This window comes from Lithobates pipiens, unplaced genomic scaffold (assembly GCF_037356315.1).
Source record: "Lithobates pipiens isolate NorthernLeopardFrog02 unplaced genomic scaffold, aLitPip1_a1.2 Scaffold_22, whole genome shotgun sequence".
NCBI classification, from domain to species: Eukaryota; Metazoa; Chordata; class Amphibia; order Anura; family Ranidae; genus Lithobates; species Lithobates pipiens.
In genome coordinates this window covers 339731508-339750746 of record NW_027507784.1, presented here as the reverse complement: position 1 = coordinate 339750746, position 19239 = coordinate 339731508, and the positions used below count along the sequence as shown (strand labels likewise).

Sequence of the window (19239 nt, the reverse complement as noted above, 5' to 3'; positions counted from 1 at the left end):
AGGATATTGAAGCAGGTGGCTAAGTGTTTGTTTGTTTTTTCTCTCTTTGTAATTTCAAAAGGTGGACCCTCTAGAGACGGCGACGCTTGTCATGGCCTGGATTGAAAACACACACTGTATGGAGTTCTCTCTAATTGTTTTTTTCCTTTAGAAACACGAGCGTGTCGTTCAATTAAAGAGAATATACGGCTTGCAGATGACGGAGTCGGATCATTCAGTTTTATGCGATGCCATCGTTTTGGTGACATTTCCACGGAAGTGCTTTGCACATCAAAGATTGAGGCTCTTCTCCCTTGCTTGTCAGGAGATTGGCTCTGCTAGAGTCTCCTTTGATTTGAAAATAGCTTCACTTGTCAGATTATGTAGGAGAATACCGTACATCAAAAAAACATTATTCTTGTTTGATTTAATAGGATTTGATTTGTTTTTATAGAAAATTAGACTAATGGTAATAAAGGAATGTTTTGCTACGTCTATTTTAGGTCACTTAGCAGTAAAGCAAGGACGCAGAAACCCCCCTGTACTAAAGTAATGTGATTTTTGCTAAACGACTTACAATTGTAGGAAACCAATACAAGACATACAGGAGACTACAAATACAACACACGTGCACCAGCTACCTAACCTTCCTAGCATTGACAATTTACTGTATCTGATAGGCAGCCCTCAAAGAATTCCACTCGCCTGCTCACATTTTATGAGTGGATTTTGAGGGCTGGCGAGCTATGGGTGCCTGGGAGCAGGGGGGGAGGGCACCGAGGTTGTATGGGAGCCACGATAGCGGAGGGGAAGAGAGGAGAGCAGGCGGACAGATTATGAGAATGTGGAGGAACATCACAGCTTTCATTTCAATTGCTGTGTGTTCTCCGCACTTGCTCTCACATACAGCCTCTCCTCTTTGTCCAGGACTTTGATAGACAGATCACCTGTCCAATCGGGGACATGTGACGCCTATCAAAGTTCATCGGCCAGGGGGCGTGGTTGTATGTGGCTGTGTGCAGTGGGAACTCAGCAATTGAAATTAAAGCTGTGATGTTCCTCGGCACTCTCATCATCCGGCCGGCAATTCCCCCCCCCCCCTGCACAAGTAGGCTGCATTGGATGGACACAGGCTGCACTGGTTGGACACAGGCTGCACTGGTTGGACACAGGCTGCACTGGTTGCATACAGGCTGCACTGGTTGTACACAGGCTGCACTGGGGGGACACAGGCTGCACTGGTTAAACACAGGCTGTACTGGTTGAACACAGGCTGCATTGGGTGGACACTGGCCACATTGGGTGGACACTAGCTGCATTGGGTGGACACTGGCTCCACTGGGTGGACACTGGCTGCATTGGCTTGACACAGGCTGAATTGGGTGGACACAGGCTGCACTGGTTGGACACAGGTTGCACTGGTTGGACACAGGCTGCATTGGGTGGACACAGGCTGCATTGGGTAGACACTAGCTGCATTGGGTGGGCACTGGCTGCACTGGGAGGACACAGGCTTCATTGGATAGACACAGTCTGCTTTGGGTGGACACTGGATGCATTGGGTGTACATGGGCAGGTTGCATTGGGTGGACACTGGCCACATTGGGTGGACACAGGCTGCATTGGGTGGACACAGGCCACATTGGGTGGACACTAGCTGCATTGGGTGGACACTGGCTCCACTGGGTGGGCACTGGCTGCACTGGGAGGACACAGGCTGCATTGGATAGACACAGTCTGATTTGGGTGGACACTGGATGCATTGGGTGTACATGGGCAGGTTGCATTGGGTGGACACAGGCTGCATTGGGTGGACACTGGCTGCATTGGATGGACACTGGTTGCATTGGGTAGACACTGGCAGGCTGCATTGGGTGGAAACAGGCTGCATTGGGTGGACACGGGCTGCATTGGGTGGACACAGGCTGCATTGGGTGGACACAGGCTGCATTGGGTGGACACAGGCTGCATTGGGTGGAAACAGGCTGCATTGGGTGGACACAGGCTGCATTGGGTGGACACTGACTGCATTGGATGGACACTGACTGCATTGGGTAGACACTGGCAGGCTGCATTGCGTGGAAACAGGCTGCATTGGGTGGACACGGGCAGGCTGCATTCATAAAACATTTAAGTGTAATTTCATGAGATAATTTACAAGGGCGCGTTTCGGGGCAGAATTCGGGGCAGGACAGTGTAGGAGTTGGGTGGGGCAACTGGTGGCGAATAATCCTTGAGGCCTTGCTAGTAGCTTAGGACTTGACATTTTGAGCCCTGTGATAGGGATACCATTTTTTGTATTATTATTTAATACAGGTACTTATATAGAGCCATCAAATTAACCACTTGCTGATTGCAATATGTATATATAGATTGTGGTCTGCAAGTGTTTTACCGGGATATTGAAGATATCAGCCATAACCCCGGTACCGTTTATTTACAGCAGATGACCGGCTTTCTCAGGAAACCTACAAAAATAGGAGAAACTCCACGCTTAGGATCAAGCAAGGGTTTCTGCCTCCCCTAATAGACTTCCCTAAGGGGCTATGGTAAATGGTAAATAAAATAGAATGGCGCTATCCTGGACTGGAGAGGGGTATCCCAATCCTTTCCTTTATAACAATGGTGCACCACCCAAAAGCTGATGTGCTCTAGTAGTGATAGTATTAGTTGTTAAGATCACATATACCACCGTATATATGATAACTTATTAGTTTAAAGTGCAATAATACACACGCAGCAAAAGAACATCTACTTAAAACATCGATTAGAGTGATTAATCCTAAATGTCCAAAGAATAAATAAATTCCACCCGTGAAAAGCAGCACCATAAAAAAACTCAAAAATTTATTTGTATATAAATAAAAATGTGAGCATTGAGTTTCAAAACAAAATGCTAAAAAATTATATATATATGAACCAGCAGTTGATCAAGGAATTTTATGTGTATTGTATATATATATATATATATATAAAATATTCCCAAGCAAGTGATATGCAGTGCTGCTGTAAAAAAGAACCCGAAAGTGACCAAGTGCTCAGCAGATCAGGTGACTCTTGTTCTCCCCCTTAAAGGTCCCCACTCACCAGCTCCTATATCCCCTTCAGGGGTGATTGGCATATTTGGATAACCGTTGTGATGTCCCTTGGTGGCTCCACCAGCTGATTCACCGGTAACCTGGCATGATGTGCCTAAATGACTCCTCCAGCCCACCCACCAGACCAAGATATCCCAACGATCTCCTATTCAGCAATTCCCAGTCACAGTTTCCAGAGAATATTCAGTGAAATCCCATGGATAGAGCCTTAATCCTCGCCCTGGTAGGCTGCCTCCATCTATGAGACCGGTCACCTGAAACCTGGATTATCTAGATTATTAGAGTGGAGTGTGGGAGGAAACCGGAGTACCCAGAGAAAACACATTCAGGCACAGGGAGAACATGCAATTCTTGGATGTGGGGCAGGTAGTACGGTGGTTGGTGCTGCTAGACGAAAGTGCTAACACTTAGTCACTGTGCGGCCTAATAAAGAAAAATACTTAAGTGGTGGTAAAGACGGAACATTTTGTTACCTTAAAGTAGTTCTAAAGGCTCAAGGTTTTTTTTTTTTACCTTCATGCCCCCCTAACACTTACCCATGCCCCATCTCGATCCAGCGAGGTATATAAGATTATCGGCTCTCCCGTGTCTCTCTGCCCTCATTGGCTCACACAGCAGCGGGAGCCATTGGCTCTTACTGTTGTCAATCACAGCCAGTGAGACAATGAGGTGAGAGTGGGGGGGGGGGGCGGGGGGGACAGAGCCGAGCTGTGCTCCGTGTGTGAATGAACAAGGAGCACAGCTCAGGAGTGAGCCTGATCGAGTGCCCCCATAGAAAGCGACTTGCTATTTGGGTCAGTCGACGGGGGGCAGAAGTCAGGAGCACCAGCGGGGGACCCAAAAGAGAATCGGGGCTGCTCTGTGCAATACCATTACATGTTTGTTATTTAAAAAAAAAATAATTAAAGAATCACTTTAATGCATTCCCTCCCACCTCCCCCCCCTGTATACTTACTTAAGTCCTATCTTGATCCAGTGCTGTGCCTGTCTCCTCTCTCAGAGGACACCGCAGCACCCATGGGAGAAAGTGCAATCAAATCCTGTGAGCAGAGAGAGTGGAGGGAGGGGCAGAGCTGTGCTGTGTGTTGCAATAGATGCACACATCCTAGCAGGGGATTTAGCCAGCACATGTGCCCCCATAGCCAGTGGGTATGGAAGCAACTACAGGGCGTTTTCTTGGATGTGGGGCAAACTCCATAGTGGCCACAATTGTCTTCATTATGATTTAGATTCCATTTGCATGGGTAGGGATGACTCTTGAATTTCTGAGTACTACAAGAAAATAAACCCCATTGTTTCCCTGAAGAAGTCCATAAGGATGAAATGTGTTGAGATTTTGCTTTATGGATTTCATACCAATAAATAGTGTGATCAAAAGCCCTAGTTCGTTTCTTACTGGGCACCATGTTGGTAGTATGTGATATGAATCCAAATATATTTATCCGGGAATCTACATATTGGGGATAATGTTCTGTAACCGGTTGTTGTTTTTATATATTTTCATTAGTGGGGTTGACATATATACGTTTTTTTTTTTAGAAAAAGGTATGGAATGAAGACAATCCTTTAACAAAAGTGTTCATATGTTTTTCCTGCGAGATCCTTTGAAATCCTGTTTTTGTGTTAGGAGGTTCTCCAGGGGATTCGATTCCCGACCCGATATTGTCCATAAAGGTGCTGCTGATGTCTATGTTAGGAGAGTGCAGAATTATCATTGACCTTGTTTGTTCGCTTACATGACCGATTCTCAATGGCCGTTTTTGTCTCTTTTCTAGAATCCGACGTGGCGGACTTTGATGGCAGAAGCTCGCTCCTCTACAGGTTCAATCAGAAACTGATGACCACATATAAAGATGTCATCTCCCTGAAGTTCAAGAGCATGCAGAGTGATGGAGTATTATTTCACGGTGAAGGACAGCGAGGGGATTATATAACGCTGGAGCTACAGAAAGGGAGATTGTCTCTCTCCATTAACCTCGGTACGCACTTTATGTTCGGGGTGGAAATTGCTGTTTCAAGCTAAATCTGTCAAGTTCTACATACACTATATTGGGTTATTGAATGTGGGACAGTGATCACCAGTCAATAGACATCGTTTCCCTTGGGAATCTCTGTTGGTTTTGAGCTGCAGCTCCTGATCTTGGGATTCCCCATAGCGGTTTGTTCTTAACCACTTCAATTCCCGGGGCACTTTCCCCCCCAATTTTCGAATTTTCAGCTTTCAGCTCTGTCGCTTTTTTAAATGGCAATTGCGCAGTCATGCAACACTGTACCCAAACAACATTTTTATCATTTTGTTCCCACGAATAGAGCTTTCTTTTGGTGGTATTTCATCACCACTGGGGTTTTTATTTTTTTTCTTTGTTTCTGTTATAATTTTTTTTTTGTAAATAAGTAAGTTTTCTTCTTCACTGATGGGCACTGATGAGAGTGCTCTGATGTGCACTGATGAGGTGGCACCAATGAGGTGGCACTGATGGGCAATGATGATGGGCACTTATATGCAGCACTGATGGGCACTGAGAGGCAGCACTGATGTGCACTGATATGTGGCACTGATATGCAGGACTGATGGGCATGGCTAGAGGCACTGATGGGCACTCATTGGTGACACTGATGAGTACGGATAGACACTGATGGATGTAACTGATGGACACTGATAGATGGCACTGATGGGCATCACTGATAAGGAGGCACTGGCAGGCATTACTGATTAGCATCATTTATGGGCACAGATTGGCCTCATTTATGGGTGCTGAGTGTCATCCCTGGTGGTCATGGGTGGCATACCTGGTGGTCATCCATGGTGGGCATCCCTGGGGGTCCTGGGTGGGCATCCTCAGGGGGATTGCGCTGATAATCAATGAGTAAGCACTAATTTGAGTGAGCTATGAGTAAGCGCTAATTTCAGCGTGAAACGCGTCAGAATTTTTTGCTCTATGTTCTTTTTCCCTTTGCTGTTGTGACTTGCATGATGTGAAGATTTTTTAGTGGAAACAATAAAGGCACGATTTACTTTACTTGATCCGGAGTGCGGCTATCCAGAGTTTCTCTGTTCTTTCCCTGTCAGGAGAGCAGCCAATCAGCTCTTCTCTACTCGCGTCTGTCAGACACAATAGAGAAAAAGCCGATACACAGCTTTTCCTGTTAACACAGTGATCAGCTGTCATTGGACACAGCTAATCACGTGGTAAAGAGCCTCCATCAGAGGCGCTTTACCTGGATCAGAGTTGTGGTGTGTCCGACTAACACACCGCACCACCGATCGCCACGCTGCTCGACCCCCCACGGGCGCATGCTGGCTTGTTATCCTAAAAGACAGTCAGAATAATGGAACCACCGCCCGGATGTCATTCTGCTATAGTGGTTAAAGTGCAATTCCTTCTCTTTAGCATAGAGTTGAGAGAGACCCCCTGGAATTTTATTGCTGCCTGTGCCCCTACTAGGGAGTTTCATCTTCTCTGTTCGCCCTATTTAACAATATCACCAAGAGTAAAAGTGAAAGAAATTCCCAGATTTTTAGTTGTCACCAGAACAGGAATATAGGCAAAATCTTCCAATGGGGACCCTAGTTCTGATGAAAACCAGGGTGTAGGCTGAGGAGCTGGGTAAGATGCCAGTGGTAGGCACTCAAAGGGAAGACTCGGCACACAAAGTGAATCAGAATACAGAATACAGTGGTGTGAAAAAGTGTTTGCCCCCTTCCTCATTTCCTGTTCCTTTGCATGTTTGTCACACTTAAGTGTTTCGGAACATCAAACCAATTTAAACAATAGTCAAGGACAACACAAGTAAACACAAAATGCAATTTGTAAATGAAGGTGTTTATTATTAAAGGTGAAAAAAAATCCAAACCATCATGGCCCTGTGTGAAAAAGTGATTGCCCCCCTTATTAAAACATACTATAACTGTGGTTGTCCACACCTGAGTTCAATTTCTCTAGCCACACCCAGGCCTGATTATTGCCACACCTGTTCACAATCAAGGCATCACTTAAATAGGAGCTGCTTGACAAAGTAAGGTCCACCAGAAGATCCTTAAAAGCTACACATCATGCCGAGACCCAAAGAAATTCAGGAACAATTGAGAAAGAAAGTAATTGAGATCTATCAGTCTGGAAAGGGTTATAAAGCCATTTCCAAAGCTTTGGGAATCCAGCGAACCCCAGTGAGAGCCATTATCCACAAATGGCGAAGACATGGAACAGTGGTGAACCTTCCCAGGAGTGGCCGGCCGCCCAAAATTACCCCAAGAGCGCAGCGAGGACTCATCCAAGAGGTCACAAAAGACCCCACAACAACGTCCAAGGAACTGCAGGCCTCACTTGCCTCAGTTAAGGTCAGCGTTCATGCCTCCACCATCAGGAAAAGACTGGGCAAAAATGGCCTGCATGGCAGAGTTCCAAGGAGAAAACCACTGCTGAGCAAAAAGAACATCAAAGCTCGTCTCAATTTCTCCACAACACATCTTGATGATCCCCAAGACTTTTGGGACAACATTCTGTGGAGCGATGAGACAAAAGTGGAACTCTTTGGAAGGTGTGTGTCCAAGTATATCTGGCGTAGAAGGAACACTGCATTTCATAAAAAGAACATTATACCAACAGTAAAATATGGTGGTGGTAGTGTGATGGTCTGGGGCTGTTTTGCTGCTTCAGGACCTGGAAGACTTGCCGTGATAAAAGGAACTATGAATTCTGCTGTCTACCAAGAGATCCTGAAGGAGAATGTCCGACCATCTGTTCGTGTACTCAAGCTGAAACGAACTTGGGTTCTGCAGCAGGACAATGATCCTAAACACACCAGCAAGTCCACCACCGAATGGCTGAAGAAAAACAAAATGAAGACTTTGGAGTGGCCTAGCCAAAGTCCTGACCTGAATCCTATTGAGATGTTGTGGTATGACCGTAAAAAGGCCGTTCATGCTCGAAAACCCTCTAATGTAACTGAATTAGGACAATTCTGCAAAGATGAGTGGGCCAAAATTCCTCCAGGAAGCTGTAAAAGCCTCATTGCACGTTATCGCAAACGCTTGGTTGCAGTTGTTGCTGCTAAGGGTGGCCCAACCAGTTATTAGGTTTAGGGGGCAATCACTTTTTCACACAGGGCCATGATGGTTTGGATTTTTTTTTCACCTTTAATAATAAACACCTTCATTTACAAATTGCATTTTGTGTTTACTTGTGTTGTCCTTGACTATTGTTTAATTTGGTTTGATGTTCCGAAACACTTAAGTGTGACAAACATGCAAAGGAACAGGAAATGAGGAAGGGGGCAAACACTTTTTCACACCACTGTATATTGTTAAAGTGGATGTAAACCCACCACTCACCAAGTATAAACTAAAGGCACAGTATTAATGTATGTATACATGCAAGCCTCCTGCGAGTATCCCTAGCTCTTCAGCATTAGGAGCCCCAGAAACTCTGGAATCGGTGGGCAGGTCTCTTTGCCGGAGCTCGGTGGGTGGGGTTGTGATGTCACAAGTCTCCCCGCTCACCTCTATAATCTCCTATTCTTGAGTTTTGAGTCATATCCAGTCAAAACTCAGGAAAGCCACCACATGACTTCAGCATGCTCAATCATGCCGAGGTGTGGATCAGCCAATCCTGGGGGAGCTGGAGAAGAAAGGAGGAGGGACATGAAGCTAGAATCGTTATGCTGCATACACATGGTCGTACTTTCCGGCGTAAAATGTGCGATCGGAGCTTGTCTTTCGGAAATTCCGTCCGTGTGTAGGCTCCATCGGTCAGTTTCCATCGGAAATTTTCATTGCACAAAATTCGAGATCTGGATCTCAAATTTTCCGACAACAAAATCCGTTGCCGGAAATTTCCGATCGTGTGTACACAATTCCAATGCACAAAGTTCTACGCATGCTCGGAATCAAGCAGAAGAGCCACACTGGCTATTGAACTTCAATTTTCTCGGCTCGTCTTACGTCACCGCGTTCTTGACGTTCTGAATTTTCGACAACATTGTGTGACCATGTGTATGCAAGACAAGTTTGAGCCAACATCTGTCGGGAAAAAAAATCCATGGAAAGTCCGATCAATGTCCGATCGTGTGTAGGGGCATAACTCCCTCTCTCTCTCTCTCATGTGAGATAAGGAAATCAGATGTCAGTCACAGCAGTGGGAGATGTGAAACTTATCTGTGTGTAGTTTTTTATCTTACTAAAAAAAGAGGAGGATTGCTCAGAGCTGTATTAACTCTTTGTGGCAAAACTGGGCACAGATGACTTGACATCCTCTACTATACCAGGTAGAAGTCTTCATTAAAAAAAAAAAATAATTGAGGATTACATCCACTTTAACAGTTCCAGATACAACAACTAAGGCCGCGTACACACGGGCGGACTGTATGGCCTACTTAGTCCGCCGAAATAAATTTCAGCGGACAGTCCGCTCGTGTGTGGGCTTCAGCGGACTTTTTCAGCGTGCAGTCTGGCGTACTAAGTATTTCGGAATTTCCGTAATTCTGTCCGTCATACTTTGGTTTCAGCGGACAATCCGCTCGTGAGTAGGCTAGTTCGACGGACTAAGAATGGCGCATGCTCAGAAAGGATTTACACGGCCGAAGGGTGCATTGCTGTGTATTGGACTTCCTATTTCTAGTCCCGTCGTACGTGCTGTACACGTCATCGCGCAAGCTTTCGACGGACTGTTTGTGCATCCGTGTGTGGTCAAGTCCGTTCATTCGAAAGTATGACGGACTGTCCGTCGGATTGTATGACGGACTAAGTAGGCCATACAATCCGCCCGTGTGTACGCGGCCTAAGTTTCTTTATCAGTAATAACTGATCAGCAACACTCACTGAGGAGATGGAACTCCAACTGGAGAGCGGAAGACCAAGGCCAGTGTCATCTGATGCAGAAGGCAGATGCAGTATACTTAAAAGCGGAGCAGTAGTCTGCGCAACTTCCTATACTGTCCATCTTACTCTGGAACCTGCCCCTCTCTCCCTGACCAGTGGGCTCCTGTCCCTAACACCTCACCACATACAGAATAAGGGAACTGTGTTCATTCAGGAAAAGAAGCCCCACCCCCGCTCTCTACCCTGAAACAATCCCAATGTGTGTCAATTGATTTGCATTTTAATGAGTGAAATAAGTATTTGATCACTTCGCAAAACATGGCTTAGTATTTGATGGCAAAACCCAGGTTGAAATGGGTTTTTCTGGATATTTTTGTTTTTGTTATTCTGTCTCTCACTATTAAAACAAACCTACCGTTAAAATTATAGACTGATCATTTCTTTGTCAGTGGGCAAGCGTACAAAATCAGCTGGGGATCAAATACTTTTCCCCTCACTGTACCCCCCTTACAGATCGCTAAAAAGATCCAATCTTCACCCATCACAATGGGCTATGTTTAAAAAAAACTTCAAGGACCGGGATTCTACTCCCTTGGACCTGTATAGCACCCTGCCAGAAAAAAACCTTTGGTATTAAATGCATGATCAAAGCACTGGGTCCCAGGGTCCAGCCCTCCAAGAGAGGCATTACAGGAAAAACCTTGTTCTTCCTTTACGAGGCCCGGGTACCATCCATTTTGGCCTCAGTGCTTAAATGGATCCGGTTTCAAAAGTCTATTTGATCCAGGAAGGATCTTCCAGCGGAGCTCTTCTTTAGCACTTCCTCAACCGTGACATACACCTTAGACACTGGGGAAAAAACTGACGTACTCCCAGTATGGGAGGGATTATATAGGTAGTGAACTTCCTGTCCTGGGTGTGCCAGTGTCCATCACCTGAAGGTGGCCTATAATCCACATAGTAATTACTATGCTGCTCTGTGTCCCATTATGTATGATAAAGAAAGATCCATGGTGTCAGTGGGAACTCATCTGAGAGGCAGAAATTGCTCATTGCTCAAGGAACCCCTAACAACTGCTGGAGGAACCCTGGTTGAGAAACCCTGCTCTAGAACGTCTCTCCTATATTTGCACACTGCAATAAATTGTAAACATACCCTAAAGACTGGAGCCTGATTTTGTTTTGCCAGAGGAATAGTCGGTGTTCTGCTTGGTCCATAAACTGGTGGAGATCGAGCTGTAGAGGGGGCTTCTCTTGAATCTCCTGTCCAACACCCCTGGTAGAGCTGACAGGGAGTGTAGGACACAGAGTGGCACGAGGGCCGGTATAGCAGGTGGCACCAGCTGAGGCTTGAAAGGGAACCGATGGCCGTAGATCACCAGAAACACACCTGAAACTGGAACTCTGTGACAATGGAACAGTAGGCAGGATCGTAGCCAGAACATAAACCAAGGGGTCATCAACATCCAGGCAATGCAGGTACAGGAATGTGAGACTAAAGCAGGAACAGGATGCAAGCCAGGGTCGGTACACAATCGGATAGCAAGGTACAAGAGCATGAGACAAGAGCAGAGTCAAACACAGGCCAGGGTCACAGGTAGGCAGGCAGTAGTCCAGAGGAGGATGGAGATCAAGCCGAGTCAAGCACAGGTAGACAGGAAGCAGATCAGGACACAGGCAAACAGGAACAAGCTGAAAGACCACTCAGCAATGTGTTTGTGTCATTGCTTGGTTTAAATAGACCATTTGGCGCCAGTGCATGCACATGTGCGTGCATGCGCGAATGCATATTTCTTCTTATGCACAGGCTAATGTGCCTACGAACGCGCTTCAATGCACGCTGATTAACTGGCTTTCTCTTACAACAGGATAAGCAGGAGAACCCAATCATTTTCTAGGAAGTCAAGGCTACACAAGCATCCACTACACAGAGAAACATGTTGGAGTCGTGGTCTGGATGAATTGAGCTGAGGCTGATTTTACCTGCTTACCACTCGGGCCGGGTGAAGTGTGTTGTGGCAGGGCTGTCACCTACCTGGTGGTAGAGCCCAGAATGCAGGGAGCGGCCTCTCATATGCCTCTGGCTCGAGAACCCCTGGTAGAGGAGACAGGGGCTCAAGAGCGCAAAGGAGCACAAGTGCCTGACAGGTGGCTAGTGCTAGGGCTGGTCCGGACCTCTGAAGTGGCCGAAGAGCAACTGGCAGGAACAAAGGACAGGAACAGATGACCGGGATACAGCGAACAACCGAGAGGAGTTCTGTAGCACAGCTGGGACAACAGGCAGAAGGAAGGTGCTGTGTAGATCAGCTGGAACACAGGAATGGCTGGCAGCAAGGAGGTGCTCTGTAGATCAGCAGGCAGCAAGGCACAGGCAAGGTCAGGCAGGCTGGGTCAAACACTGGTGGGCAGAACAGGTACCAGACAGAGGCAGGAGAATAGTCAAGGTGCAGGCCAGGTCAGTAACAGGCGGGCAGAAATCAGACCAAAGGGAGAGGCAGAAGAGTAGTCAGAACGAGCCGGGTCGGAGGCTGGCAGCAAACAGGAGTAGTCAGGAACTGGCAGGAGGTAAACAGCTTACAAGGGTCTCAAGGAACACTGTAGACCGGACAGCAAGAAGGCAAGGTGACAGTCTCCTTTAAATAAGGCTTCTTGGTGCCAAGTGCTGTCACACAGCACGTGCGTTCCATTCGCGCTGTCGCGCATGCGAGCGCCGGGCGGCTCTTTTGATGCACAGATCTTCCACTGACAGCCAGATCGCTAGAACATCTTTCTTGACAAGGGCTATCTCTTCCTATTTTGTGCAGTATGCTTTGGATCTGAACGGACCTCTCCTCAGCCTGCACCCTCAACAGCCAGCAGCGTCCAACTCATCTGACCTTGACAACCTGAGCGGGAAACCCTTAAGAATTTATTGTGGATACACTAAACTGAAAATCTGCAGCTTCCCGTAAAATAATAACGGTCAATCCTGCCATGACAGTCGTTGTCCAGGCACTACAGTGCTGCTGATCTTCTACACAAAATGTTCCCAAAATGTAGAATTTTCACGTTGGCCGAAATCAATTTTGATGAAATGACCCCGTTCATCTCTACTTTGGAGTGGATTTGGCCTTCGACCTGAGAGGATCAGATGGGACTTATAAAGTCAAACCTTCTGTTTGGGAACTTTCCGGTTCTACTCTCGGTACAGTTGCGCAATTCCCATCAGCAGTGTGGGGGTTAAGCAGACTGACGAACTAATCTCTTCTTACCCAAAATTACCTTCTGAATTTGAAACAGAAGCCAGCTCTGGGAATTGGCGTGAGCGGCGAGAGACTTCCGCGGAAGTGCGTTTGGAGAGCCGATGTTCAATGACTAAAATGTCACCAGTAATTAGCTCATACGTCGGCTGAGGTCCCAGCTGAAATGCATCTGTTACATCCACACTTTGCAGATTTTCTATGATAAACGGAGAACCTTTAAATGTCAGAAATCACCCATCAAAATCTGAGCGATTTTCCTTCCTTCTTGTGCAGGATCTTTGTCCTCCCAACATACCCTGTTTCCCCCGAAAATAAGACATAGCGTCATTGTCGGTGATGGCTGCAATATAAGCCCTACCCCCCCCCAAATAAACCCTACCCCGTTTTCCCGAAAATAAGCCCTACCCTGAAAATAAGACCTACAAGGACTTTAACTAGGGCTTATTTGAGGGGTAGGGCTGATATTGCGGCCATCACTGACAATCACGCTAGGTCTTATTTTCGGGGGAAACAGGGTAGGAGAACATGTGATGTACAATAAAGAAAAGCCTGAAATAAACCAGAAGATCTGGTATGACTATCCAGACTAGGACTTGTCTATAATAACTCACAAGGGTTGAGTCCCAGACCTTCATCACCAGAGTCATTACATGTTCAGGCTTTGCTTCCTACTTTGTCCTCACCTTAATTGCTGCATGCTTGTTCGGGTTAGTGCAGGGCTGTATTTTCTACAATGACACTAATGGGCCAGTTGGGGGCACCAGAACTGTGATTTTATTTTCCACCTCGCTTCTTTCTTCTGTCTGGTGATGAGTAAGCCCTTGTACACACGGTCGGAGATTCCGACAACCAAATCCGACGGATTTTGTCCGAAACTGTTATATACACACGGTCGGACAAAGTTGTCGGAAAATCCGACGTGATGACGTTAGTTCGTTACGACGGGACTACGTTCACGCTAATAGCTTTGATGTAGGAATTTGATCTGAGCATGCGTGGCACTTTGTCCGATCGGAATTCTCTACACATGATCGGAGTATGTCCGATCGATACATTTTGTCTGAAAATTTTACCAAAAAGTTGGAAAACTTGGTCCGTCGGATACTCCGATGGAAACAGTCCGAAGGAATATCCGACAAAACGGTCCGATCGGACACATTCCGTCGGAATCTCCGACCGTGTGTACAAGGGCTAAAACTGAGAGTTTTAATTTCTCCTAAATACCGGAAAAAAAATCAGGAAATTTTGTCAAAATTTCAGTAATTGTTTACATCTACTTTAATGAATGAATCTAAGTTGTACTCTATAGTTATTTAAATAATTACATAACTATATTTTTTCCCCTCACTAAACGAAATAATAAAAAAAAATTGTCCCTATCCCTGTACATTGCACCTCAAGGAGCCCACAATCCAAGGTCCCCATTCATATACTAGGGCCAATTATCCTACCAGCATGTCTTTGGAGTACCCGGAGGAAACCAACACAGGCACAGGGAGAAAAAGCAAACTCCAGGCAGTATGTTGATTATTATAATATATATATTATTACTATTATATAGTATAATGATTATTGGTATTATTATTATTATTATTATTATTATTATTGTAAAAAAATAAATAATAATAATAATTACAATTTTACCGTTTTAAAATATATAGTGATAAAACAAGGTCATAAAAAGTTATTTTTGCCATACCTAAATTGTAATGCCCACGCAGAGAAACAGTAAATTTATTTAATTTTTACTGTATAGTTATTTAAATAATGATATACCTATATTTATTATCTCCTCACACAACCACATTCTACTTTAAAGATGAAATGAAAACAAAATAATAATAATAATAATAATATTATTTTAATTATTATTATTTAAAATTTCAAGTTTTAATTATACAGTGATAAAAACTGTAGGATGAATAAATGCAATTTTTGTCATACTGAATCCTGAATGCCCACACAGCAAAACATTATTGCCACCTCCCCTAATAAATGTACTTAATTTATACTGTATAGTTATTTAAATAGCGACTTAAAAAATGATATAACTATATGTATTATCTCTCCACACAACCACATTCTACTATAAAGATTGTGAAAGTCTTGAAATTAAAAAAAAAAAAAAAATAATAATAATAATAAATAATACTATTTAAACTGTTGGCGCTACATAAATCATGTATTATAATATTATTATTATTATTATTATTATTTAAATTTTACAGTTTTAATTATACAGTGATAAAAAAATGTAGGATCAATAAATGCAATTTTTGTCATACTGAATTCTGAATGCCCACACAGTAAAACATTATTGCTATATTTATTATCTCCCCACACAACCACATTCTAATTTAAAGATTGTCAAAGTGCTGAAATAAAAAAATAAAAAATAATACTACTATTTTAATTATTATTTAAAATTTGCAGTTTTAATTATACAGTGATAAAAACTGTAGGATCAATAAATGCAATTTTTGTCATAGTGAATTCTGAATGCCCACACAGCAAAACATTATTGCTGCCTCCCTTAATAAATGTACTTCATTTATACTGTATAGTTATTTAAATAACGATTTAAAAAATGATATAACTATATTTATTATCTCTCCACACAACCACATTTTACTATAAAGATTGTCAAAGTCTTGAAATTAAAATAAAATAAAAAAAAAATAATAATAATAATAAATAATACTATTTAAACTGTTGGCGCTACATAAATCATGTATAATAATATTATTAATAATAATAATAATAATAATAAGTATTATTATTTAAATTGTACAGTTTTAATTATACAGTAATAAAAAAATGTAGGATCAATAAATGCCATTTTTGTCATACTGAATTCTGAATGCCCACACAGCAAAACATTATTGCCACCTCCCATAATAAATGTACTTAATTTATACTGTATAGTTATTTAAATAACGATTTAAAAAATGATATAACTATATTTATTATCTCCCCACACAACCACATTCTAATTTAAAGATTGTCAAAGTACTGAAATAAAAAAATAAAAAATAATTAAACTAATTTAATTATTATTTAAAATTTGCAGTTTTAATTATACAGTGATAAAAACTGTAGGATCAATAAATGCAATTTTTGTCATACTGAATTCTGAATGCCCACACAGCAAAACATTATTGCCGCCTCCCTTAATAAATGTACTTTATTTATATTGTATAGTTATTTAAATAATGATTTAAAAAATGATATAACTACAGTGGTGTGAAAAAGTGTTTGCCCCCTTCCTCATTTCCTGTTCCTTTGCATGTTTGTCACACGTAAGTGTTTCGGAACATCAAACCAATTTAACCACTTGCTTACTGGGCACTTAAACCCCCCTCAGTCCCAGACCAATTTTCAGCTTTCAGCGCTGATGCACTTTGAATGACAATTGCGCGGGCATACAACACTGTACCCAAATGAAATTTTTATCATTTTTTTCCCACAAATAGAGCTTTCTTTTGGTGGTATTTAGTTACAGCTCGGAGTTTTATTTTTTGCTAAACAAACAAAAAAAGATGCAAAAAAAAAAAAAAAAAAATCATGTTTTAATAGTTTGTTATAAAATTTTGCAAACGGGTCATTTTTCTCCTTCATTGAAGTGCGCTGATTAGGCGGCACTGATAGGCTGCATTGGTGGGCACTGATGGGCTGCATTGGTGGGCACTGATGGGCTGCATTGGTGGGCACTGATAGGCTGCACTGGTGGGCACTGATAGGCATAGTTAAGGCGGCACTAATAGGCACAGATAAGGCGGCACCGATGGGCACAGATAAGGCGGCACTGATGGGCAAAGATGGGCACAGATAAGATGGCACGGATGGGTGGCACGGATAAGTGGCACGGATGGGTGGCACGGATGGGCACTGATAGGTACCACAGATAGATGGGACTGATGGGCACTGATAGGTGGCACTGATAGGTGGCTCTGATAGGTGGCACTGCTGGGCACTGCTGGGCACTGATGGGCGGCACTGCTGGGCACTGATGGGCGGCACTGGGGTGCAGCACCTTTGAGGCAGATTTTGGGTGGCACTGTGGGTGGCACTGCTGGGTGGCACTGTGGGTGGCACTGTGGGCACTGCTGGGTGGCACTGTGGGCACTGCTGGGTGGCACTGTGGGCACTATGGGCACTGCTGGGTGGCACTGACAGGGGGGCACTTACTTTATTTCAGGATGGCACTGCGGGTGGCAGGTGGGCACTGGCAGGGGGCAGGTGTCCGCTTGAATTGCTGGCCGTGATCGGGACTGATGTCCCGAACACGGCCGCCGGCGATCGGCTTTTTTTTTCTCTCCTCGCGCTGTCAGCGCGAGGAGGAATACTAGCCGATTACCGGCTCCGTTTTATCACATGATCAGCTGTCATTGGCTGACAGCTGATCACGTGATAAGGGGTCGGGATCGACCCCTTATACGGATCGGTGATCAGGCGAGTCTCACGGACTCGCCGATCACAGAGCGCGCCGCGCGCGCCCCTCAGGGGGCGCGCAGGCCGCTCGTAACCGGGACGACGTCAATGGACGTAGTCCCGGAAATGTAGGTCCGCGCTAATGCCGTCATTTGGCAATAGCGCGGATCTGAAGTGGTTAAACAATAGTCAAGGACAACACAAGTAAACACAAAATGCAATTTGTAAATGAAGGTGTTTATTATTAAAGGTGAAAAAAAATCCAAACCATCATGGCCCTGTGTGAAAAAGTGATTGCCCCCTAAACCTAATAACTGGTTGGGCCACCCTTAGCAGCAACAACTGCAACCAAGCGTTTGCGATAACGTGCAATGAGGCTTTTACAGCGTCCTGGGGGAATTTTGGCCCACTCATCTTTGCAGAATTGTCCTAATTCAGTTACATTAGAGGGTTTTCGAGCATGAACGGCCTTTTTAAGGTCATACCACAACATCTCAATAGGATTCAGGTCAGGACTTTGGCTAGGCCACTCCAAAGTCTTCATTTTGTTTTTCTTCAGCCATTCGGTGGTGGACTTGCTGGTGTGTTTAGGATCATTGTCCTGCTGCAGAACCCAAGTTGGTTTCAGCTTGAGTACACGAACAGATGGTCGGACATTCTCCTTCAGGATCTCTTGGTAGACAGCAGAATTCATAGTTCCTTTTATCACGGCAAGTCTTCCAGGTCCTGAAGCAGCAAAACAGCCCCAGACCATCACACTACCACCACCATATTTTACTGTTGGTATAATGTTCTTTTTATGAAATGCAGTGTTCCTTCTACGCCAGATATACTTGGACACACACCTTCCAAAGAGTTCCACTTTTGTCTCATCGCTCCACAGAATGTTGTCCCAAAAGTCTTGGGGATCATCAAGATGTGTTGTGGAGAAATTGAGACGAGCTTTGATGTTCTTTTTGCTCAGCAGTGGTTTTCTCCTTGGAACTCTGCCATGCAGGCCATTTTTGCCCAGTCTTTTCCTGATGGTGGAGGCATGAACGCTGACCTTAACTGAGGCAAGTGAGGCCTGCAGTTCCTTGGACGTTGTTGTGGGGTCTTTTGTGACCTCTTGGATGAGTCGTCGCTGCGCTCTTGGGGTAATTTTGGGCGGCCGGCCACTCCTGGGAAGGTTCACCACTGTTCCATGTCTTCGCCATTTGTGGATAATGGCTCTCACTGTGGTTCGCTGGATTCCCAAAGCTTTGGAAATGGCTTTATAACCCTTTCCAGACTGATAGATCTCAATTACTTTCTTTCTCAATTGTTCCTGAATTTCTTTGGGTCTCGGCATGATGTGTAGCTTTTAAGGATCTTCTGGTGGACCTTACTGTGTCAAGCAGCTCCTATTTAAGTGATGCCTTGATTGTGAACAGGTGTGGCAATAATCAGGCCTGGGTGTGGCTAGAGAAATTGAACTCAGGTGTGGACAAGCACAGTTATAGTATGTTTTAACAAGGGGGGCAATCACTTTTTCACACAGGGCCATGATGGTTTGGATTTTTTTTCACCTTTAATAATAAACACCTTCATTTACAAATTGCATTTTGTGTTTACTTGTGTTGTCCTTGACTATTGTTTAAATTGGTTTGATGTTCCGAAACACTTAAGTGTGACAAACATGCAAAGGAACAGG

The 19239-nt window shown here is 44.3% G+C and overlaps 1 protein-coding gene across 1 annotated transcript in view; it reads left to right on the top strand.

The window, feature by feature from the left end:
* The window catches only part of LOC143925088 (contactin-associated protein-like 5), a 613155-nt gene that overhangs the window by 268600 nt on the left and 325316 nt on the right, over positions 1-19239 (top strand). Inside the window, exon 5 of the mRNA XM_077449678.1 lies at positions 4853-5056. Coding sequence (XP_077305804.1) covers positions 4853-5056 — 204 coding nt within the window. The remainder of the gene's footprint in view (positions 1-4852; positions 5057-19239) is intronic.